At 42.1% G+C, this 26,467-nt stretch overlaps 1 protein-coding gene across 4 annotated transcripts in view; it reads left to right on the top strand.

Moving 5' to 3' along the window:
- The window catches only part of LOC137368897 (pikachurin), a 251,771-nt gene that overhangs the window by 146,138 nt on the left and 79,166 nt on the right, over nt 1-26,467 (top strand). For 3 of the 4 annotated variants that reach the window (XM_068029148.1, XM_068029149.1, XM_068029147.1), the window contains 2 exons: nt 10,911-10,989; nt 13,097-13,240. In XM_068029148.1, the coding sequence (XP_067885249.1) occupies nt 10,911-10,989; nt 13,097-13,240 (223 nt within the window). Of the gene's footprint in view, nt 1-7,190; nt 7,211-10,910; nt 10,990-13,096; nt 13,241-26,467 lie in introns of those variants that run through there. The other variant, XM_068029150.1, reaches the window with a different exon arrangement.

Here is a 26,467-nt window from a genome sequence, read left to right as displayed (position 1 = left end):
ATAGATTCCCATCAGAGATTCTCATCATAGATTCTCACCATAGATTCCCATCAGAGATTCTCATCATAGATTCTCATCATAGATTCTCATCATAGATTCCCATCATAGATTACCATCATAGATTCTCATCATAGATTCCCATCAGAGATTCTCATCATAGATTCTCATTCTCATCATAGATTCTCATCATAGATTCTCATCATAGATTCTCATCATAGATTCTCATCAGAGATTCTCATCATAGATTCTCATCATAGATTCTCATCATAGATTCTCATCAGAGATTCCCATCATAGATTCTCATCAGAGATTCTCATTCCCATCAGAGATTCCCATCAGAGATTCCCATCAGAGATTCCCATCAGAGATTCCCATCAGAGATTCCCATCATAGATTCTCATCAGAGATTCTCATTCTCATCAGAGATTCTCATCAGAGATTCTCATCAGAGATTCCCATCAGAGATTCTCATCATAGATTCCCATCATAGATTCTCATTCTCATCATAGATTCTCATCATAGATTCCCATCAGAGATTCTCATCATAGATTCTCATCATAGATTCCCATCATAGATTCCCATCAGAGATTCTCATCATAGATTCTCATCAGAGATTCCCATCAGAGATTCTCATCATAGATTCTCATCATAGATTCTCATCATAGATTCTCATCATAGATTCCCATCATAGATTCTCATCATAGATTCTCATCATAGATTCCCATCAGAGATTCTCATCATAGATTCTCATCATAGATTCCCATCATAGATTCTCACCATAGATTCTCACCATAGATTCTCATCATAGATTCTCACCATAGATTCTCACCATAGATTCTCACCATAGATTCTCACCATAGATTCTCACCATAGATTCTCATCATAGATTCTCACCATAGATTCCCACCATAGATTCCCATCATAGATTCCCATCATAGATTCCCATCAGAGATTCTCACCATAGATTCTCATCATAGATTCCCATCAGAGATTCTCACCATAGATTCTCACCATAGATTCCCATCATAGATTCCCATCATAGATTCCCATCATAGATTCCCATCATAGATTCTCACCATAGATTCCCATCATAGATTCCCATCATAGATTCTCATCAGAGATTCTCATCAGAGATTCTCATTCTCATCATAGATTCTCATCAGAGATTCTCATCAGAGATTCTCATCAGAGATTCTCATTCTCATCAGAGATTCTCATCAGAGATTCCCATCAGAGATTCTCATCATAGATTCCCATCATAGATTCTCATTCTCATCATAGATTCTCATCATAGATTCCCATCATAGATTCCCATCAGAGATTCCCATCAGAGATTCCCATCAGAGATTCCCATCAGAGATTCCCATCAGAGATTCCCATCATAGATTCCCATCATAGATTCTCATCAGAGATTCTCATCAGAGATTCTCATCAGAGATTCTCATTCTCATCAGAGATTCTTATCAGAGATTCCCATCATAGATTCTCATCAGAGATTCTCATCAGAGATTCTCATTCTCATCATAGATTCTCATCAGAGATTCTCATCAGAGATTCTCATCAGAGATTCTCATTCTCATCAGAGATTCTCATCAGAGATTCTCATCAGAGATTCCCATCAGAGATTCTCATCATAGATTCCCATCATAGATTCTCATTCTCATCATAGATTCTCATCATAGATTCTCATCATAGATTCCCATCATAGATTCCCATCATAGATTCCCATCAGAGATTCTCATCAGAGATTCTCATCATAGATTCCCATCAGAGATTCTCACCATAGATTCTCACCATAGATTCTCATCATGGATTCTCACCATAGATTCTCACCATAGATTCTCATCATAGATTCTCATCATAGATTCTCATCAGAGATTCCCATCATAGATTCCCATCATAGATTCTCATCATAGATTCTCATCAGAGATTCTCATCAGAGATTCTCATCAGAGATTCCCATCATAGATTCCCATCATAGATTGTCATCATAGATTCTCATCATAGATTCTCATCAGAGATTCTCATCAGAGATTCCCATCATAGATTCTCATCATAGATTCTCATCAGAGATTCCCATCATAGATTCCCATCATAGATTCTCATCATAGATTCTCATCATAGATTCTCATCATAGATTCTCATCAGAGATTCTCATCAGAGATTCTCATCAGAGATTCTCATCAGAGATTCTCATCATAGATTCCCATCATAGATTCTCATCATAGATTCTCATCAGAGATTCCCATCATAGATTCCCATCATAGATTCTCATCATAGATTCTCATCATAGATTCTCATCAGAGATTCTCATCAGAGATTCTCATCAGAGATTCCCATCATAGATTCTCATCATAGATTCTCATCAGAGATTCCCATCATAGATTCTCATCATAGATTCTCATCATAGATTCTCATCAGAGATTCTCATCAGAGATTCTCATCAGAGATTCCCATCATAGATTCTCACCATAGATTCTCATCATAGATTCTCATCATAGATTCTCATCAGAGATTCCCATCATAGATTCTCATCATAGATTCTCATCAGAGATTCTCATCAGAGATTCTCATCAGAGATTCTCATCAGAGATTCCCATCATAGATTCCCATCAGAGATTCTCACCATAGATTCTCACCATAGATTCTCACCATAGATTCTCATCATAGATTCTCATCATAGATTCTCACCATAGATTCTCATCAGAGATTCCATCATAGATTCTCATCATAGATTCTCATCAGAGATTCCCATCATAGATTCTCATCATAGATTCCCATCAGAGATTCCCATCATAGATTCTCATCAGAGATTCTCATCAGAGATTCTCATCATAGATTCTCATCAGAGATTCCCATCATAGATTCTCATCATAGATTCTCATCATAGATTCCCATCATAGATTCCCATCATAGATTCCCATCATAGATTCTCATCATAGATTCTCATCAGAGATTCCATCATAGATTCTCATCATAGATTCCCATCATAGATTCTCATCATAGATTCTCATCATAGATTCCCATCATAGATTCCCATCATAGATTCCCATCATAGATTCTCATCATAGATTCTCATCAGAGATTCCCATCATAGATTCTCATCATAGATTCTCATTCTCATCATAGATTCCCATCATAGATTCCCATCATAGATTCCCATCATAGATTCCCATCATAGATTCTCATCATAGATTCTCATCAGAGATTCTCATCAGAGATTCCCATCATAGATTCTCATCATAGATTCTCATCAGAGATTCCCATCATAGATTCTCATCATAGATTCTCATTCTCATCATAGATTCTCATCATAGATTCTCATCATAGATTCTCATCATAGATTCTCATCAGAGATTCCCATCATAGATTCTCATCATAGATTCTCATTCTCATCATAGATTCTCATCATAGATTCTCATCATAGATTCTCATCATAGATTCCCATCATAGATTCTCATCATAGATTCTCATTCTCATCTTAGATTCTCATCATAGATTCTCATCATAGATTCTCATCATAGATTCCCATCATAGATTCTCATCATAGATTCTCATTCTCATCATAGATTCTCATCATAGATTCTCATCATAGATTCCCATCATAGATTCCCATCATAGATTCTCATCATAGATTCTCATCAGAGATTCCCATCATAGATTCTCATCATAGATTCTCATTCTCATCATAGATTCTCATCATAGATTCTCATCAGAGATTCCCATCATAGATTCTCATCATAGATTCTCATTCTCATCATAGATTCCCATCATAGATTCCCATCATAGATTCTCATCATAGATTCTCATCATAGATTCTCATCATAGATTCTCATCAGAGATTCTCATCATAGATTCTCATCATAGTTTCTCATCAGAGATTCTCATTCTCATCATAGATTCTCATCATAGATTCTCATCATAGATTCTCATCAGAGATTCCCATCATAGATTCTCATCATAGATTCTCATTCTCATCATAGATTCTCATCATAGATTCTCATCAGAGATTCCCATCATAGATTCTCATCATAGATTCTCATCATAGATTCTCATTCTCATCATAGATTCTCATCATAGATTCTCATCAGAGATTCCCATCATAGATTCCCATCATAGATTCTCATCATAGATTCTCATTCTCATCATAGATTCTCATCAGAGATTCCCATCATAGATTCCCATCATAGATTCTCATCATAGATTCTCATTCTCATCATAGATTCTCATCATAGATTCTCATCAGAGATTCCCATCATAGATTCTCATCATAGATTCTCATTCTCATCATAGATTCTCATCATAGATTCTCATCAGAGATTCCCATCATAGATTCTCATCATAGATTCCCATCATAGATTCTCATCATAGATTCTCATTCTCATCATAGATTCTCATCATAGATTCTCATCAGAGATTCCCATCATAGATTCTCATCATAGATTCTCATTCTCATCATAGATTCTCATCATAGATTCTCATCAGAGATTCCCATCATAGATTCTCATCATAGATTCTCATTCTCATCATAGATTCCCATCATAGATTCTCATCAGAGATTCCCATCATAGATTCTCATCATAGATTCTCATTCTCATCATAGATTCTCATCATAGATTCTCATCAGAGATTCCCATCATAGATTCTCATCATAGATTCTCATTCTCATCATAGATTCTCATCATAGATTCTCATCAGAGATTCCCATCATAGATTCTCATCATAGATTCTCATTCTCATCATAGATTCCCATCATAGATTCTCATCAGAGATTCCCATCATAGATTCTCATCATAGATTCTCATTCTCATCATAGATTCTCATCATAGATTCTCATCAGAGATTCCCATCATAGATTCTCATCATAGATTCTCATTCTCATCATAGATTCCCATCATAGATTCCCATCATAGATTCTCATCATAGATTCTCATCATAGATTCCCATCATAGATTCCCATCAGAGATTCTCATCAGAGATTCTCATCATAGATTCCCATCATAGATTCCCATCATAGATTCTCATCATAGATTCTCATCATAGATTCTCATCATAGATTCCCATCATAGATTCTCACCGTAGATTCTCACCGTAGATTCTCATCGTAGATTCTCATCAGAGATTCCCATCATAGATTCCCATCATAGATTCCCATCATAGATTCCCATCATAGATTCTCATCATAGATTCTCATCATAGATTCTCATCATAGATTCTCATCATAGATTCCCATCATAGATTGTCATCATAGATTCCCATCAGAGATTCTCACCATAGATTCTCATCATAGATTCCCATCAGAGATTCTCACCATAGATTCTCATCAGAGATTCCATCATAGATTCTCATCATAGATTCTCATCAGAGATTCCCATCATAGATTCCCATCATAGATTCTCATCAGAGATTCTCATCAGAGATTCTCATCAGAGATTCCCATCAGCGATTCCCATCATAGATTCTCATCAGAGATTCTCATCATAGATTCCCATCATAGATTCCCATCATAGATTCCCATCATAGATTCTCATCAGAGATTCCCATCAGCGATTCCCATCAGCGATTCTCATCATAGATTCTCATCATAGATTCCCATCAGAGATTCTCATCATAGAATCTCATCATAGATTCCCATCATAGATTCTCATCATAGATTCCCATCAGAGATTCTCACCATAGATTCTCACCATAGATTCTCATCATAGATTCCCATCAGAGATTCTCATCAGAGATTCCATCATAGATTCTCATCATAGATTCTCATCAGAGATTCCCATCATAGATTCTCATCAGAGATTCTCATCAGAGATTCTCATCAGAGATTCTCATCAGAGATTCCCATCAGCGATTCCCATCATAGATTCTCATCAGAGATTCTCATCATAGATTCCCATCATAGATTCCCATCATAGATTCTCATCAGAGATTCTCATCAGAGATTCCCATCAGCGATTCCCATCAGCGATTCTCATCATAGATTCTCATCATAGATTCCCATCAGAGATTCTCATCATAGATTCTCATCATAGATTCCCATCAGAGATTCTCATCATAGATTCTCATCATAGATTCTCATCAGAGATTCTCATCATAGATTCCCATCATAGATTCTCATCATAGATTCTCATCATAGATTCCCATCTTAGATTCTCATCATAGATTCCCATCTTAGATTCTCATCATAGATTCTCATCTTAGATTCTCATCATAGATTCTCATCAGAGATTCTCATCATAGATTCCCATCATAGATTCTCATCATAGATTCTCATCATAGATTCCCATCTTAGATTCTCATCATAGATTCTCATCATAGATTCCCATCATAGATTCTCATCATAGATTCTCATCAGAGATTCTCATCATAGATTCTCATCATAGATTCTCATCATAGATTCTCATCAGAGATTCCCATCTTAGATTCTCATCATAGATTCTCATCATAGATTCCCATCATAGATTCTCATCATAGATTCTCATCAGAGATTCTCATCATAGATTCTCATCATAGATTCTCATCATAGATTCTCATCATAGATTCCCATCTTAGATTCTCATCATAGATTCTCATCATAGATTCTCATCAGAGATTCCCATCTTAGATTCTCATCATAGATTCTCATCATAGATTCTCATCAGAGATTCTCATCATAGATTCCCATCATAGATTCTCATCAGAGATTCCCATCATAGATTCTCATCAGAGATTCTCATCAGAGATTCTCATCAGAGATTCTCATCAGAGATTCCCATCAGCGATTCCCATCATAGATTCTCATCAGAGATTCTCATCATAGATTCCCATCATAGATTCCCATCATAGATTCTCATCAGAGATTCTCATCAGAGATTCCCATCAGCGATTCCCATCAGCGATTCTCATCATAGATTCTCATCATAGATTCCCATCAGAGATTCTCATCATAGATTCCCATCATAGATTCTCATCAGAGATTCTCATCAGAGATTCCCATCAGCGATTCCCATCATGGATTCCCATCAGAAATTCCCATCATAGATTCTCATCATAGATTCCCATCAGAGATTCCCATCAGAGATTATCTGACCATAGACCTCTGACCTCCCTTGTCGCTGCTCATGCCCTTAAACTTTAACTTGTCCGATGTAAATCCTTAACCGCTAATAATCTGTCTTGTTTTCTTTCTTTTACATCATGCGGGCTGCAGAATGTGGAAATTACTGTCTGAACAGTAAGTAACTCCAGGATCCATCCAGGTGTCCGAGCAGGAACCTCTCAGAGGTTCATAGTGTTTACAGATGGGCAACTACCCCTCAGTCATAGCACCATACCTGGGGTCCTTAAAGCAGGGCTGTCCAAATTGCTGCCCGTGCACCACAATGTGTGGTTTGCAATGCAGCTCGCACAACAAGTCCTTGTTCTGTTCATATGTCCCATATAAAACAGAAGATGCTGGAAATACTCAGCAGGCCAGGCCACATCTGTGGAGAGAGACACAGAGTTAACATTTCAGGTCGATGGCCTTTCATCCTGGAACTTAGTTTCTTGTTTGAATTTCCTGGAAGGGTTGGTCGGAGAGCTGCTACCTCATTGGAGGAGAAATCCGAAACTGGATCACTAGGAACTTTTGGCAATTTGAGATATGTACAGATTGTGACAATGACGACACTGAGAAAGAATTTCATTGGCTCTAAAGCAGTTTGAGACGTCCTCAGGTCATTGAACCTCCCTCTTTCTATCCTTCCTCCCTCCATCACTCCCTTCCACCCTCCCTCCCTCTGTTGCCCCCTTCCTTTCACCCTCCCTCCCTCCGTCACTCCCTTCCTCCTCCCTTCCTTCCAACCTCCCTCCGTCACTCCCTTCCTCCTCCCTTCCAACCTCCCTCCCTCCTTCCATCACTCCCTCCCTCGGTCCCTCCGTCACTCCCTCCCTCCGTCACTTCCTTCCAACCTCCCTCCCTCCGTCACTCCCTTCCTCCTCCCTTCCTTCCAACCTCCGTCACTCCCTTCCTCCTCCCTTCCTTCCAACCTCCCTCCCTTCTTCCGTCACTCCCTCCCTCCCTCCCTCCTCCCTTCCTTCCAACCTCCCTCCCTCCTTCCGTCACTCCCTTCCTTCCAACCTCCCTCCTTCCCTCCCTCCTGCTGCTTCTACTGGTGCAATCCATTGATCAATTGTATTGTCATATACCAGTCTTTAAAATGTAAACCCCACCTCCTGCACTCCCCAGTCTTTACCCACTCCCTCTCTCCTCACTATGAGGCTGACTCTGAACTGGGCTAACAAGCTACCCAGTTCTAAAGGACTGCTTCAAGATGGATGGGGTAACAAAGGGATGAGTAATATATGCCAACCTTGCCAGCACTGCTCATATCCCAAGAATTAATTTTTAAAAACTAGCTTGCCCAGAGATTTGTCATCTTTTACTGCTCTGATAGACTCATACAGCACAGAAGGAGGCCATTCGGCCCATCGTGCCAGTGCTGGCTCTTTGATAGAACTATCCAAATAGTCCTTCTCCCTCCTGCTCTCTCCCCACATCCCTCCAAATGATCAATTCTGATTCCACCACTCGTCAGGTTGTGCATTCCTCTGTGTGAAAAAGATTCTCAGCTTCCCCTCTAGTTCTTTTGCCAGTTATTTTCCCAACCCACTTGCCAGAGGAAACAGTTTGTCCCCACTTGCTCTATCAAAGCCCCTCATAATTTTGAATATGTCTATTCGGTCTCGCCTTAACCTTCACTGCTCTAAGGAGAAGAGCCCCAGTCTCTCCACATAACTGACCTCCCTCAGCCCTGGTATAACTCAGGTAAATATCCTTTGTATCCTCTCCCAGGCCTTGACATCCTTCCTAAAGTGTGGTGCCCAGAATTGGACACAAAACTCCAGCTGAGGCCGAACCAGTGATTTGTAAAGGATTAGCAATACTTCTTTGTTTTTCTATTTAATTCCCCTATTTATAAAGTCAAGTATCCCATACGCTTTCTTAACCACCTTATCAGCAGGCCCTGCCCTTTTTAAAGATTTGTGATTATAAACCCTCGGGTGCCCCTCTTCTTTGACTTACGACGCCCTTTGTTACGACTGGGCTAGTGCACCAAGTTGAAGTATCACAATTGTCACCTAGAGGGAGATTTACTCTGCATCAGGCCTGTGCTCAGCTCATTGAAGTTGCTGCACAGACTATAGAGCAGTTTCACCTTTGCTAAGGATCCTGGGTAACTGGGCCTCCATTGTGGCATGATTCCAATTTCCTGGTTTGAGCAGGAGGCCATTCAGATCCTTGAGCCTGTCTGCCATTCATTCAGACCTTGGCTACTCTGTATCTTAACTCCATTTAACCCCCACCCCGATACTCTTAACAAAAAGCTATCGATCTCAGTCTTGAAATCTCCAATTAACCCATCCAGAATCCGCAGCTATTGGGGGAGAGAATTCCAGATTTCCAATACCCTTTGTGTTAAGCAGTGCTTCCTGACATCACCCCTGAACAGCCTAGCTCTAATTTTAGTTTGGGAGTTCCCCACCAGAGGAATGTTTCACCTTTTCAAATCCATTTTAAACAATCAGATCACCCCTCAACCTGAATATAAATCAAGTGTAAGCAACCTGCCCTCACAATTTAACCCTCTGAGCCTACGTATAAGGTCAGAAGTGGGGATGTTCACTGATGATTGCACAATGTTCAGCACCATTCACGACTCCTCAGATACTGAAACAGTCCGTGTAGAAATGCAGCAAGACCCGGACAATATCCTGCCTTGGGCTGATAAGTGGCAAGTAACATTCACGCCACACAAGTGCCGGGCAATGACCATCTCCAACAAGAGAGAATCTAACCATCACTCCTTGTCATTCAATGGCATTACCATCACTGAATCCCCCACTAACAACATCCTAGGGGCTACCATTGACCAGAAACTGAACTGGAGTAGCCATATAAATACCGTGGCTACAAGAGTAGGTCAGAGGCTAGGAATCCTGAGGCGAGTAACTCACCTCCTGACTCCCCAAAGCCTGTCCACCATCTACAAGGCACAAGTCAGGAGTGTGATGGAATACTCTCCACTTGCTTGGATGGGTGCAGCTCCAACAACACTCAAGAAGCTCGACACCATCCAGGACAAAGCAGCCTGCTTGATTGGCACCCCATCTACAAACATTCATTCCCTCCACCACTGACACACAGTGGCAGCAGTGTGTACCATCTACAAGATGCACTGCAGCAAATCACCAAGGCTCCTTCGACAGCACCTTCCAAACCCGCGACCTCTGTAACCTAGAAGGACAAGGGCAGCAAATGTATGGGAACACCACCACCTGCAAGTTCCCCTCCAATTCACACACCATCCTGACTTGGAACTATATCGCCGTTCCTTCACTGTCGCTGGGTCAAAATCCTGGAACTCCCTTCCTAACAGCACTGTGGGTGTACCTACCCCACATGCACTGCAGCGGTTCAAGAAGGCAGCTCACCACCACCTTCTCAAGGGCAATTAGGGATGGGCAATAAATGCTGGCCTGGCCAGCGACGCCCACATCCCATGATCAAATAAAAAAAAATGAGAGAGGGTGGAGGGTGGTTAGAAGGTGGAGCGTGAGGGAGAGGAGAAAGTGTGAAATGGGGTCGGGAGAGGGAGAAGGGGAGAGAGGGGGAGAGGGGGAAGGGGAGAGAGGGGGAGAGGAAGAGTGTTACTCTGACCAGTTTTCAGCCAGAGTTAGTGCTCTGCTCACACATGGGCGAGGCATGAGAGAGTCTCTGATGCCTGTGAAACAAAATTCCGATTTGTTCAGCAGAGGAAGGGCAGAGACGTGGAGAGACAGCAGTCGAGTTTGATTCCTCATGGTTGAGGCTCCTGTATGAGCCCAGGCTGCCCTCTGTGGGCCTGTGTGGGAATTGCAGATAATCACTGAGTTTCTTCCTGTGATTTCAGCTATAACAGAAGCCATTGAAATCCCGCAGTTCATTGGCCGCAGTTATCTCACCTACGACCATCCAAACTTCCTCAAGCGGTAAGTGACCTGCGACGCACATCCCATATCACCAAAAGCATCTGTAACCACTCGCATTACATGTCAGCTGTGGCTCAGTGGGTAACATTTTTGCTCTTAGAGCCACAACATCATGGGTTCACTCGAGACAACCAAAGGTGATTTCTATAAAGAATAACACATACCCAGGAGTGCGATACAGGCTGGAATCTAACTGCCAGGTTAGAACCATACTGCACAGAAGGAGACAATTCAGCCCATTGTGCTGGTGCTAGTTCTTTGAAAGTGTTATCTAACTCGTCCCACTCTCCTGCTCTTTCCCAATTGTCCTGTAGAATTTACCTTTTCTAGTATTTATCCAACTCCCTTTTGAAAGTCACTATTGAATCTGCTTCCACCGCCCTTTCAGGCAGCGCATTCCAGATCCTAATAATGCGTTCTGACTCTCCTAGTAGTGGAAACAGTTTCACTCTATCGACTCTATAATAATCCCTCATAATTTTGAACAACTCTATTTAATCTCCCTCAAACTTCTCTGCTCTAAGGAGAACAATCCCAGCCGCTTCAGCCTGAAGTCTCTCATCCCTGGAAATCTCCTCTGCACCCTCTCCAAGGCCTTTGACATCCTTCCTAAAGTGCAGGGCCCAGAATTGAACACAATCCCCCAGCTGGGGCCTAACTAGTGATTTGTAAAGGTTTAGCAATACTTTCTTGCGTTTGTACGTTATGGCCGGAATTTAACGGTGAGGCAGTGGCCCCGCCCACTGGTTAAAAAGTCAGAGGTGAGCTCGCCTCAGCTGGGTCTGGACACCAGGCCGCTATTTCGCGTGGCCCAGGCCATAATTGGCTGCAGTTGGGGCTCCCGCCTCTCTGCAGCAGGAAGTCCCACCTCCAAGAGTTGCCGGCCAATCAGAGGGCTGGTAGCTCTTCAGTCCCAGCATGCCACTGGGACCGGTCGCCACTGCTGGGACTGCACCAGCAGGAGGAAGACAATGGACGTCAGCCTTGGAACAGATCAGTGGGGGTCAGCCTCACTGGGGGCAATTGGCTGGGCTCCCGGTGAGGTAGGGGGAGGTTGGAGTCTAGGGCAGGGAGGTTGTTTTGGGAAGAGAGGGTCTCATGCTGCTGGGGGAGGGGAGACCCTCCATGGGGTGCAGATGGTAAAATACTAGCAGTGGCGGAAAGAGGCCCTTATGTGGCCATTAATTTGCAACTTAAGGATTCAATTGGCCTGGGGCAGGTGGACTGTTTGCCACCGATCCCACTGCTAAAATAACAGTGGGGCAAGTAGGTGATGGAACAGCATCCCCTGCCTCCCATATGATTTTACAGCACCCTCCCTACCCCACACTCCCCACCTCCTAGTCCATTCCAGGGTGGAGGGGGGGGGGGTATTAAATTTCAGCCACGTGCCTCTATTAACAAAGCCAGTGTTCCTGTATGCTTTGTTTAACAGCTTTCTCAACATGTCCTGCCACCTTCAAATATTTGTGTCCGTACAGCCCCTCGGTTCTGCACCCCCGTCAAAATTGTACCATTTAGTTTATATTATCTCTCCTCATTCTTCCTGCCACTTCACAATTCTCCACATTAAATTTCACCTGCCATATTCTCCTGAAGTTTGTTACTATCCTCCTCATTGTTTATGACATTTCCCAGTTTTGTGTCATCTGCAAACTTTGAAATTATGCCCTGTTAATTCTAGGTCATTAATATAGATCAGAAAGAGCAGTGGTCTTAATACCTGGGGAACACCACTGTATACTTCCCTCTAGTCTGAAAAACACCCATTCAGTACTCTCCGCTTTCTGTCCCTTCAGATCCACACACTCAGTGCCCCTCTACTCCCATGGGATCAGATATTTCACTTTATATTCCCACCTCACTCAACTGATTGTTGGTAAATGCCTTTATTCTGATTGACTGATGACGACTTATCCAAAGGCTTAAAGCAGCGTAGAGAATTGTTCCAGGAGCTCATTAAAGTCTTTGAACTTTTCCCATTGTTCTCTCCAACTTGTTTTGAATCTTATTTCCATTTGTTTTAGTTGATGGTGACAGCAGGGTTTGAGTGAGTGGCTCTAGGTCATTTTTGAGCTGAGGTCTTATTTTTTGATCTGCTCACCAGAGTCTCCGGAACAAGATCCAACATCTTCATGAGGTTCAAGACAACAGCTGATGATGGCTTGTTGCTATGGAGAGGAGACAGTACCATGAGGCTCAACAGTGACTTCATCTCACTCGGTCTCCAGGATGGGGCCTTGGTGTTCAGGTTGGTGCCTGGGACTTGGTGCGTGGTTGATACTTGGGCCTTTGTGTGTAGTTGGTGCCTGGGCCTTGTGTGGTTGATGCCTGGGCCTTGTGTGGTTGGTGCCTGGGCCTTGTGTGGTTGATGCCTGGGCCTTGTGTGGTTTAGTTTAGTTTAGAGATACAGCACTGAAACAGGCCCTTCGGCCCACCGAGTCTGTGCCGAACATCAACCACCCATTTATACTAATCCTACGCTAATCCCATATTCCTACCACATCCCCACCTGTCCCTATATTTCCCTACCAGCTACCTATACTAGGGGCAATTTATAATGGCCAATCTACCTACCAACCTGCAAGTCTTTTGGCTGTGGGAGGAAACCGGAGCACCCGGAGAAAACCCACGCAGGCAGGGAGAACTTGAAAACTCCACACAGGCAGTACCCAGAATTGAACCCAGGTCGCTGGAGCTGTGAGGCTGTGGTGCTAACCACTGCACCACTGTGCCGCCCAGTCGTTGGTGCCTGGGCCTTGTGTGGTTGATGCCTGGGCCTTGTGTAGTTGGTGCCTGGCCCTTTGCGCCTTGTCAGGGATATGACTCAGCAAGATTCTGACTCCTGTATGTCAAGCGCTTGAAAAAGAAAGAGCTTACATTTATATAGTGCCTTCCACAACCTCAGTTCATCCATAAGTGCTTTACAGCCAACAATATACTTTTGAAGTGCAGTCACTGTTTGCGCACAGCAAGCTCCCACAAACAGCAATGATATAATGACCAGCTAATCTGCGTTAGGTATTGGGTGAGAGGTAAATATTGGCCAGAGAGAACTTCCCTGATCTACTTTGAAATTGTGGCCATGGGATCTTTCACATCGATGTGAGAGGGCAGATGGGGGTTTATCATCTCAACTCCCTCAGTACTGTATTGGGGTGTCAGCCTAGATATGATGCTCAAGTGGGAATCAAAACCATGAACTTCTGATTTAACAGCACGAGCACTGCTCCACTGAGCCTTGGCTGAATAATGTCGAGAATGGTTTACAAGTGGCTTGGGAGTACGTGTTGTTTCTCAATGCAGCAGTAGGTGAGGAAGTGTTTACTGGTTTGATGAACACCTGAGCAAACAGACAGGAAGAGAGCTGGTCTATCGAGCTTGTCCCAAACAGTTAGGCTGCAAATAAGGGTCACTATTCCCAGTTTTCTCTCCCACCTGCACCAAATCTCTTGAAAGGGGCAAACGCACAAATAAATTTAAAAAATCCCTAGGCCAAGGGGAAACCACCTGACAAATTCCTCCCAGATCTTTGAGTTCCAGCAGATGATAGAGTCTGCGATAATTCCACCTACCTCCTCTACGTAGCAATCTCAGCGATGGAAACTTCTGGATCCTAATTCCCTCACAGTGAATCCACACTCACTGCACAAAGACCTGGGAAATTCAGGGATTGAGTAATAGAGGGCAGGGAGGAATTGCTTGTAGGAAATTCTTCAACTCCAATTGAATGATCCTTGGCTGATTACTCAATGCCCCAATATCACAGTTGGTAAATGCCCTGTGCTACTCGGTCACACAGACCACGATCCTCCCAGTTTCCATCTCCAGTCTCAATTGAGTTATCTAATGCTGAGATTTCTGCGCTCCTTGGATTCGGGCCTCCTGCGTATTCCCAATTTCCTTTGCTCCACCATTGGCGACCGTGCCTTCAGCTGCCTGGGCCCGAAGCTCTAGAATTCCCTCTCTGAACCTCTCTGCCTCTCTCTCCTCCTTCAAGGTTGCTTAAAGCTTGCTTTTTTGACCAAGCTTTTGGTCACCTGTCCTAATATCTCCTATTGTGACTCAATGTCAAACGCTTGTGCGATTACACTATTGTGATTGCCTTGGGATGTTTTACTACGTTAGAAGTGTTAATTGTACATTAATTGGATGGATAATTGTATTCAGGTGATGAGCATTAACTGGGATTCACTAGTGTTCCTGTGAATAGGAGCAGACTGAAACTCTATTGTTTGGGGTTTTAGGATGCATGTTTGAAATGTGAATAAAAGTATATAATTGTGTAAAGACTAGGCTATAGTTCTATCCTTCACCCCTTGACTATTGAGAATGTAATAAAAGGCATTATGTAAATCTAAGTTGTTGTTGTTGGAAGGTGCTACAGTGGTGCTCAGCACCTCTGGGGGACAGGAATAAAATTGGTAGACAGCAAACCAAGAGGTAGGGTCAAGACAGGAGAGCAGAATATTAATAATAATAAAAGCAAAATACTGCGGATGCTGGAAATCTGAAATAAAAACAAGAAATGCTGGAAATACTCAGCAGGTCTGGCAGCATCTGTGGAGAGAGAAGCAGAGTTAACATTTCAGGTCAGTGACCCTTCCTCGGAATGGGCAAATATTAGAAATGTCAAAGGTTATAGGCAAGTGGAGCGGGGGTGGGGCAAGAGATAACAAAGAAGGTGTAGATAGGACAAGGTCACAGAGAATAACCGACCAGAAGGTCATGGAGCAAAGGCAAACAGTATGTTATTGGTGTGTTGAAAGACAAAGCATCAGTACAGATAGGGTGTGAATGGACTGAAGATTGAACAGCAGCAAGTACAAACATAAAAAAACCCAGAATATTAATATGGGAACTGAAGGTCAGAGAATGGCAGGAAGGGATAGAGAGAAAAAAACTAATAACACATCAACAGTCAAGACTTGATGTTAAATATAACCCGTCTATTCAAGAACGGGGACAGGCAGAAAACAGGTAACTATAGGCCAGTTAGCTTGACGTCTGTCGTGGGGAAGGTGTTGGAATCGATCATTAAGGAGGTTATAGCTGGGCACTTAGAAAAACTCAAGGTAATCGAGAATAGTCAGCATGGTTATGTGAAAGGGAAATCATGTTTAACCAATTTATTGGAGTTCTTTGAAGAAGTGACATGTGCTGTGGATAAAGGGGTGCCCGTTGACGAATTGCACTTTAATTTCCAGAAGGCATCTGACAAGGTGCCACATAAAAGGTTAGTGTGCAAGGTAGGAGCCATGGTGTAGGTGGTAATATATTAGCATGGACAGAAGTTTGGCTGACTGGCAGAAATCAGAGAATTTGCATAAATGGTCCTTTTCTGATTGGCAGGATGTGACGAGTGGAGTCCCGCAGGGGTCTGTGCTAGGGCCTCAACGTTTTACAATTTATATCAATGATTTAGATGAGGGAAGCAATGGTATGGCAGCTAAATTCGCAGATAACACAAAGATAGGTAGGAAAGTATGTTGTGAAGAGGACATAAGGATGTTACAGACTGATATAGATCGGTTGAGCAAGTGGTCAAAAATCTGGCAGATGGAGTATAATGTGGGAAAATGTGAAGTTGTTCACTTTAGCAGGAAGAATAAAAAAGCAGAGTATTACTTAAATGGAGAATGACTGCAGTATTCTGAGGGGCAGAGGGATCTAGGTGTTCCAGTGCATGAGTCTCAAAAAGTTAGTTTGCAGGTACAGCAGGTAATAAAGAAGGCTAATGGAATGCTATCCTTTAGAACAAAGAACAAAGAACAATACAGCACAGGAACAGGCCATTCGGCCCTCCAAGCCTGCGCCAATCTTGATGCCTGCCTAAACTAAAACCTTCTGCACTTCCGGGGTCCATATCCCTCTATTCCCATCCGATTCATGTATTTGTCAAGATGTCTCTTAAATGTCGCTATCGTACCTGCTTCCACCACCTCCCCCAGCAGCAAGTTCCAGGCACTCACCACCCTCTGTGTAAAGAACTTGCCTCGCACATCCATCCCCTCTAAACTTTGCCCCTCTCACCTTAAATCTATGTCCCCTAGTAACTGACTCTTCCACCCTGGAAACAAGCTTCTGACTATCCACTCTGTCCATGCTGCTTATAACTTTGTAAACCTCCATCATGTCGCCTCTCCACCTCCGTCGTTCCAGTGAAAACATCCGAGTTTATCCAACCTCTCCTCATAGCTAATGCCCTCCAGACCAGGCAACATCCTGGTAAACCTCTTCTGTACCCTCTCCAAAGCCTCCACGTCCTTCTGGTAGTGTGGCAACCAGAATTGCACGCAATATTCTAAGTGTGGCCTAACTAAGGTTCTGTACAGCTGCAGTATGACTTGCCAATTTTTATACTCTATACCCCGACCGATGAAGGCAAGCATGCCGTATGCCTTCTTGACTACCTTATCCACCTGCGTTGCCACTTTCAGTGACCTGTGGACCTGTACGCCCAGATCTCTCTGCCTGTCAATACTCCTAAGGGTTCTGCATTTACTGTATACTTCCCACCTGCATTAGACCTTCCAAAATGCATTACCTCACATTTGTCCGGATTAAACTCCATCTGCCATTTTTCCGCCCAAGGCTCCAACCGATCTATATCCTGCTGTATCCTCTGACAATCCCCAACACTATCCGCAACTCCACCAAACTTTGTGTCGTCCGCAAACTTACTAATCAGACCAGCTACATTTTCCTCCAAATCATTTATATACTACAAACAGCAAAGGTCCCAGCACTGATCCCTGCGGAACAGCACTAGTCACATCCCTCCATTCAGAAAAGCACCCTTCTACTGCTACCCTCTGTCTTCTATGGCTGAACCAGTTCTGTATCCGTCTTGCCAGCTCACCTCTGATCCCGTGTGACTTCACCTTTTGTACCAGTCTTCCATGAGGGACCTTGTCAAAGGCTTTACTGAAGTCCTCTACTGCCCTCCCTTCATCAATTATCTTTGTCACTTCCTCAAAAAACTCAATCAAATTAGTGAGACAGGACCTCCCCTTCAAAAAACCATGCTGCCTCTCGCTAATAAGTCCATTTGTTTCCAAATGGGAGTAAATCCTGTCCCGAAGAATCCTCTCTAATAATTTCCCTACCACTGACGTAAGGCTCACCGGCCTATAATTTCCTGGATTATCCTTGCTACCCTTCTTAAACAAAGGAACAACATTGGCTATTCTCCAGTCCTCTGGGACCTCACCTGTAGCCAATGAGGATGCAAAGATTTCTGTCAAGGCCCCAGCAATTTCTTCCCTTGCCTCCCTCAGTATTCTGGGATAGATCCCATCAGGCCCTGGGGACTTATCTACCTTAATGCTTTGCAAGACACCCAACACCACCTCCTTTTTGATAATGAGATGACTGAGACTATCTACACTCCCTTCCCTAGGCTCATCATCCACCAAGTCCTCTTTGGTGAATACTGATGCAAAGTACTCATTTAGTACCTCACCCATTTCCTCTGGCTCCACACATAGATTCCCTTCTCTCCTTAAGTGGGCCAACCCTTTCCCTAGTTACCCTCTTGCTCTTTATATACGTATAAAAAGCCTTGGGATTTTCCTTAATCCTGTTTGCCAATGACTTTTCATGACCACTTTTAACCCTCCTGACTCCTTGCTTAGGTTCCTTCCCACTGTCTTTATATTCCTCAAGGGATTCGTCTGTTTCTAGCCTTCCAGCCCTTACGAATGCTTCCTTTTTCTTTTTGACGAGGCTCACAATATCCCGCGTTATCCAAGGTTCCCGAAACTTGCCAAACTTATCCTTCTTCCTCACAGGAACATGCTGGTCCTGGAATCTAATCAGCTGACGTTTGAAAGACTCCCACATGTCAGATGCTGATTTTCCCTCAAACAGCCGCCCCCAATCTAAATTCTTCAGTTCCTGCCTCATAGTGTTATAATTAGCCTTCCCCCAATTTAGCACCTTCTCCCGAGGACTACTCTTATCCTTATCCACAAGTACCTTAAAACTTAGGGAATTATGGTCACCGTTCCCGAAATGCTCCCCTACTGAAACTTCGACCACCTGGCCGGGCTCATTCCCCAATACCAGGTCCAATACGGCCCCATCCCTAGTTGGACTATCTACATATTGTTTCAAGAAGCCCTCCTGGATGCTCCTTACAAGTTCTGCCCCATCTAAGCCCCTAGCACTAAGTGAGTCACAGTCAATATAGGGGAAGTTAAAATCACCCACCACTACAACCCTGTTACCTTTACATCTTTCCAAAATCTGTCTACATATCTGCTCCTCTACCTCCCGCTGGCAGTTGGGAGGCCTGTAGAAAACCCCCAACATCGTGACTACACCCTTCCTATTCCTGAGCTCCACCCATATTGCCTCGCTGCACGACTCCTCCGAGGTGTCTTCCCGCAGTACAGCTGTGATATTCTCCTTAACCAGTAATGCAACTCCCCCACCCCTTTTACATCCCCCTCTATCCCACCTGAAGCTTCTAAATCCTGAAACATTTAGCTGCCAATCCTGTCCTTCCCTCAACCAAGTCTCTATAATAGCAACAACATCATAGTTCCAAGTACTAATCCAAGCTCTAAGTTCATCTGCCTTACCTGTTATACTTCTCGCATTGAAACAAATGCACTTCAGACCACCAGTCCCACTGTGCTCCGCAACATCTCCCTGCCTGCTCTTCCTCTCAGTCTTACTGGCCTTATTTACTAGTTCCCCATCATTTATTTCACTTGCTGTCTTACTGCTCTGGTTCCCACCCCCCTGCCACACTAGTTTAAACCCTCCCGAGTGATGCTAGCAAACCTCGTAGCCAGGATATTTGTGCCCCTCCAGTTTAGATGCAACCCGTCCTTCTTGTACAGTTCCTAGCTGTCCCTGAAGAGATCCCAATGGTCCAGATATCTGAAACCCTCCCTTCTACACCAGCTGTTCAGCCACGTGTTTAGCTGCACTGTCCTCCTGTTTCTAGCCTCACTGGCACGTGGCACAGGGAGTAATCCCAAGATTACAACCCTAGAGGTCCTGTCTTTTAACTTTCTACCTAACTCCCTAAACTCCTCCTTCATTTGTTACGAGATGAATTGAAAATAAAAGTAAGGATGTTGTGCTTCATTTATACAGGGCGTTGGTGAGACCACATCTCAAATACTGTGTACAGTTTTGGTCTCCTTATTTAAGGAAGGATGTGAATGCATTGGAGGCAGTTCAGAGGAGGTTTACTAGATTGATACCTGGAATGAGCGGGTTATCTTATGAGGAAAGGTTGCACAGACAGGGCTGGTTTTCACTGGAGATTAGAAGAGTGAGGTGAGAGTTGATTAAAGTTTATAAGATCGTGAACGGTCTTGACAAGGTGGATGTGGAAAGGATGTTTCCTCTTGTGGGTGAGTCCAGAACTTGGGGCACGGTTTTAAAATTAAGAGTCACCCTTTTAGGACAAAGATGAGGAGAAATTGTTTCTCTCAGAGGGTTGTGCGACTTTGGAATTCTCTGCTTCGGAAGGGGGTGGAGGCAGGATCATTGAATAACTTTAAGGCAGGGGGAGGCAAGGGAATCGAGGGGTTATCTTGTTCGGCAAGGGGGTAGATGGGAGTGTGGAATTCGAAACACAAACAGATCAGCCATGATCTTAATGAATGGCAGAGCAGGCTAGAGGGGCCGAATGGCCTACTTCTGCTCCTAGTTTGTAGAAAATCAGTCCCTAATTGCTGTCTAGTGCTCCCCACTGATGGAAAGCCTGTGTGTTTAGGAGTTGGGTATGGCCAGGATAGGGTTGGTGGTGATGCTCACTGTAGTCAACCTGCCTGCTGATATTCACTGTCCGGGCTCACACAATGAAGAATTACCATGCTGTCAAGGTAGGAGAGAGCTGCTGCTAGCTGTGGAATCAAACCTCGGCAACAAGTCTACACTTTCACCAGAGGATGAGAAAATTAGCTTCTGCATTTGTTAAATTACACTTAAAGCTTAACCTCACTGTATTGTTCAGATACTTACCCAGGTGTTTGCATGGCTCTGTATATCATTCCTATATTTATGTGGGTGTTTATACTGCTTTGTATTATTCCTGTATTTACCTAGGCATTTATACAGCTCTCTGCATCGTTCCTGTATATACCCAGGTGTTTATACAACTCTCTGTATTGCTCCTGTATTTACTCGGGTGTCTATACTGCTCTCTATGTTGTCCCTGTATTTACCCGGGTGTTTATACTGCTCTCTATGTTGTTCCTGTATTTATCTGGGTGTTTATACAGTTCTCTATATTGTTCCTGTATTTACCCAGGTGTTTATATAGTTCTCTATATCATTCCTGTATTTACCCGGGTGTTTATACTACTCCCCATGTTGTCCCTGTATTTACCCGGGTGTTTATACTACTCTATATGTTGTTCCTGTATTTACCCGGGTGTTTATACAGTTCTCTATATCATTCCTGTATTTACCCGGGTGTTTATACAATTTTCTATGTTGTCCCTGTATTTTCCCAGGTGTTTATACTACTCTCTATGTTGTTCCTGTATTTATCTGGGTGTTTATACAGTTCTCTATATTGTTCCTGTATTTACCCAGGTGTTTATACAATTTTCTATGTTGTCCCTGTATTTACCCGGGTGTTTATACTACTCTCTATGTTGTTCCTGTATTTATCTGGGTGTTTATACAGTTCGCTATATTGTTCCTGCATTTACCTGGGTGTTTATACTACTCTATATGTTGTTTCTGTATTTATCTGGGTGTTTATACTACTGTTTATGTTGTTCCTGTATTTATCTGGGTGTTTATACAGTTCTCTATATTGTTCCTGTATTTACCAGGCTGTGTATACAGTTCTCTATATTGTTCCTGTATTTACCCGGGTGTTTATACAATTTTCTATGTTGTCCCTGTATTTTCCCAGGTGTTCTCCTACTCTCTATGTTGTTCCTGTATTTATCTGGGTGTTTATACAGTTCTCTATATTGTTCCTGTATTTACCCAGGTGTTTATACAATTTTCTATGTTGTTCCTGTATTTACCCAGGTATTTATACTACTCTCTATGTTGTTCCTGTATTTATCTAGGTGTTTATACAGTTCTCTATATTGTTCCTGTATTTACCCGGGTGTTTATACTACTCTATATGTTGTTCCTGTATTTATCTGGGTGTTTATACTACTGTTTATGTTGTTCCTGTATTTATCTGGGTGTTTATACAGTTCTCTATATTGTTCCTGTATTTACCCAGGTGTTTATACAATTTTCTATGTTGTCCCTGTATTTACCCGGGTGTTTATAGTACTCTCTATGTTGTTCCTGTATGTATCTGGGTGTTTATACAGTTCTCTGTATTGTTCCTGGATTTACCAGGCTGTTTATACAGTTCTCTATATCATTCCTGTATTTACCTGGGTGTTTATACTACTGTTTATGTTGTTCCTGTATTTATCTGGGTGTTTATACAGTTCTCTATATTGTTCCTGTATTTACCCGGGTGTTTATACAATTTTCTATGTTGTCCCTGTATTTACCCGGGTGTTTATACGACTCTCTATGTTGTTCCTGTATTTATCTGGGTGTTTATACAGTTCTCTATATTGTTCCTGTATTTACCCGGGTGTTTATACAGTTCTCTATATCATTCCTGTATTTACCCGGGCGTTTATATTACTGTTTATGTTGTTCCTGTATTTACTCGGGTGTTTATACAGTTCTCTATATTGTTCCTGTATTTACCCAGGTGTTTATACTACTCTCTATGTTGTCCCTGTATTTACCCGGTTGTTTATACAGTTCTCTATATCATTCCTGTATTTACCCGGGTGTTTATATTACTGTTTATGTTGTTCCTGCATTTACTCGGGTGTTTATACAGTTCTCTATATTGTTCCTGTATTTACCCGGGTGTTTATACTACTCTCTATGTTGTCCCTGTATTTACCCGGGTGTTTATACAGTTCTCTATATCATTCCTGTATTTACCCGGTCGTTTATATAACTGTTTATGTTGTTCCTGTATTTACTCAGGTGTTTATACAGTTCTCTATATTGTTCCTGTATTTACCCAGGTGTTTATACTACTCTCTATGTTGTCCCTGTATTTACCCGGGTGTTTATACAGTTCTCTATCATTCCTGTATTTACCCGGGTGTTTATACAGTTCTCTATATTGTTCCTGTATTTACCCAGGTGTTTATACAGTTCCCTATATCATTCCTGTATTTCCCCAGGTGTTTATACTACTCTTTATGTTGTTCCTATATTTATCTGGGAGTTTATACAGTTCTCTATATTGTTCCTGTATTTCCCCGGGTGTTTATATAGTTCTCTATACAGTTCCTGTATTTTCCCAGGTGTTTATAAAGTTCTCTATATTATTCCTGTATTTATCTGGGAGTTTATACAGTTCTCTATATTGTTCCTGTATTTCCCCGGGTGTTTATATAGTTCTCTATACAGTTCCTGTATTTTCCCAGGTGTTTATAAAGTTCTCTATATTGTTCCTGTATTTACCTGGGTGTTTATACTGCTCTCTATATTGTTCCTGTATTCTCCCGGGAGTTTATACAGTTCTCTGTATTGTTCCTGTATTTTCCAGGGTGTTTGTATAGTTCGTTATACTGTTCCTGTATTTACCCGGGTATTTATACTACTCTCTATGTTGTCCCTGTATTTACCCGGGTGTTTATACTACTCTCTGTGGTGTTCCTCTATTTATCTGAGTGTTTATACAGTTCTCTATATTGTTCCTGTGTTCTCCCAGGAGTTTATACAGTTCTCTATATCGTTCCTGTATTTACTCGGGTGTTTATACAGTTCTCTATACTGTTCCTGTATTTTCCTGCGTGTTTATCCAGTTCTCTATATTGTTCCTGTATTTTCCCGGGTGTTTATTTAGTTCTCTATACTGTTCCTGTATTTACCCAGGTGTTTATACAGTTCTCTATCATTCCTGTCTTTACACGGGTGTTTATACTACTCTTTATGTTGTTCCTGTGTTTATCTGGGAGTTTATACAGTTCTCTATCATTCCTGTATTCACACGGGTGTTTATACTACTCTTTATGTTGTTCCTGTATTTATCTGGGAGTTTATACAGTTCTCTATATTGTTCCTGTATTTTCCCAGGTGTTTATACAGTTCTCTATACTGTTCATGTATTTTCCCGCGTGTTTATACAGTTCTCTATATTGTTCCTGTATTTTCCCGGGTGTTTATATAGTTCTCTATACTGTTCCTGTATTTTCCCGGTGTTTATACAGTTCTCTATATTGTTACTGTATTTATCTGGGAGTTTATACAGCTCTCTATATTGTTCCTGAACTTTCCCGGGTGTTTATACAGTTCTCTATATTGTTCCTGTATTTCCCCGGGTGTTTATATAGTTCTCTATACTGTTCCTGTATTTTCCCGGGTGTTTATACAGTTCTGCATATTGTTCCTGTATTTTCCCAGGTGTTTATATAGTTCTCTATATTGTTACTGTATTTATCTGGGAGTTTATACAGCTCTCTATATTGTTCCTGAACTTTCCCGGGTGTTTATACAGTTCTCTATATTGTTCCTGTATTTCCCTGGGTGTTTACATAGTTCTCTATACTGTTCCTGTATTTTCCCGGGTGTTTATACAGTTCTGCATATTGTTCCTGTATTTTCCCAGTGTTTATACAGTTCTCTATATTGTTACTGTATTTATCTGGGAGTTTATACAGCTCTCTATATTGTTCCTGAACTTTCCCGGGTGTTTATACAGTTCTCTATATTGTTCCTGTATTTCCCCGGGTGTTTATATAGTTCTCTATACTGTTCCTGTATTTTCCCGGGTGTTTATACAGTTCTCTATACTGTTCCTGTATTTTCCCGGTGTTTATACAGTTCTCTATATTGTTACTGTATTTATCTGGGAGTTTATACAGCTCTCTATATTGTTCCTGAACTTTCCCGGGTGTTTATACAGTTCTCTATATTGTTCCTGTATTTTCCCAGGTATTTATAGTCTTCTTTACATTGTTCCTGTATTTTCCCCGGTGTTTATACAGCTCCCTGTTTTGTTCCTGGGTGTTTATACCTCTCTTTATTATTCCTGTATTTACCCATGTGTTTATACTGCTGTGTATTGTTCATGTAGTTACCCAGGTGTTTATACAGCTCCCTGCATCGTTCCTGTATTTATCTGGGTGTTTATACAGCTCTGTACAGTTCCTGTATTTACCCGGGTGTTCATACTGATCTCTGTATAATTCCTGTATTTACCCGGGTGTTCATACTGATCTCAGTATAATTCCCGTATTTACCCGGGTGTTCATACTGATCGCTGTATAATTCCTGTATTTACCCGGGTGTTCATACTGATCTCAGTATAATTCCCGTATTTACCCGGGTGTTCATACTGATCGCTGTATAATTCCTGTATTTACCCGGGTGTTCATACTGATCTCAGTATAATTCCTGTATTTACCCGGGTGTTCATACTGATCTCAGTATAATTCCTGTATTTACCCGGGTGTTCATACTGATCTCAGTATAATTCCTGTATTTACCCGGGTGTTCATACTGATCTCTGTATAATTCCTGTATTTACCCGGGTGTTCATACTGATCTCAGTATAGTTCCTGTATTTACCCGGGTGTTCCTACTGATCTCAGTATAATTCCTGTATTTACCCGGGTGTTCATACTGATCTCAGTATAGTTCCTGTATTTACCCGGGTGTTCATACTGATCTCAGTATAATTCCTGTATTTACCCGGGTGTTCATACTGATCGCTGTATAATTCCTGTATTTACCCGGGTGTTCATACTGATCTCAGTATAATTCCTGTATTTACCCGGGTGTTCATACTGATCTCCGTATAGTTCCCGTATTTACCCGGGTGTTCATACTGATCACTGTATAATTCCTCTATTTACCCGGGTGTTCATACTGATCTCAGTATAATTCCTGTATTTACCCGGGTGTTCATACTGATCTCAGTATAATTCCTGTATTTACCCGGGTGTTCATACTGATCTCTGTATAATTCCTGTATTTACCCGGGTGTTCATACTGATCTCAGTATAATTCCTGTATTTACCCGGGTGTTCATACTGATCGCTGTATAATTCCTGTATTTACCCGGGTGTTCATACTGATCTCAGTATAATTCCTGTATTTACCCGGGTGTTCATACTGATCTCCGTATAGTTCCCGTATTTACCCGGGTGTTCATACTGATCTCTGTATAATTCCTCTATTTACCCGGGTGTTCATACTGATCTCAGTATAATTCCTGTATTTACCCGGGTGTTCATACTGATCTCAGTATAATTCCTGTATTTACCCGGGTGTTCATACTGATCTCTGTATAATTCCTGTATTTACCCGGGTGTTCATACTGATCTCAGTATAATTCCTGTATTTACCCGGGTGTTCATACTGATCTCAGTATAGTTCCTGTATTTACCCGGGTGTTCCTACTGATCTCAGTATAATTCCTGTATTTACCCGGGTGTTCATACTGATCTCAGTA

Source organism: Heterodontus francisci, chromosome 4 (genome assembly GCF_036365525.1).
Source record: "Heterodontus francisci isolate sHetFra1 chromosome 4, sHetFra1.hap1, whole genome shotgun sequence".
Lineage (NCBI taxonomy): Eukaryota > Metazoa > Chordata > Chondrichthyes > Heterodontiformes > Heterodontidae > Heterodontus > Heterodontus francisci.
Note: the sequence above shows the minus strand (reverse complement) of the source record. Positions and strands in the feature narration are given on the sequence as shown.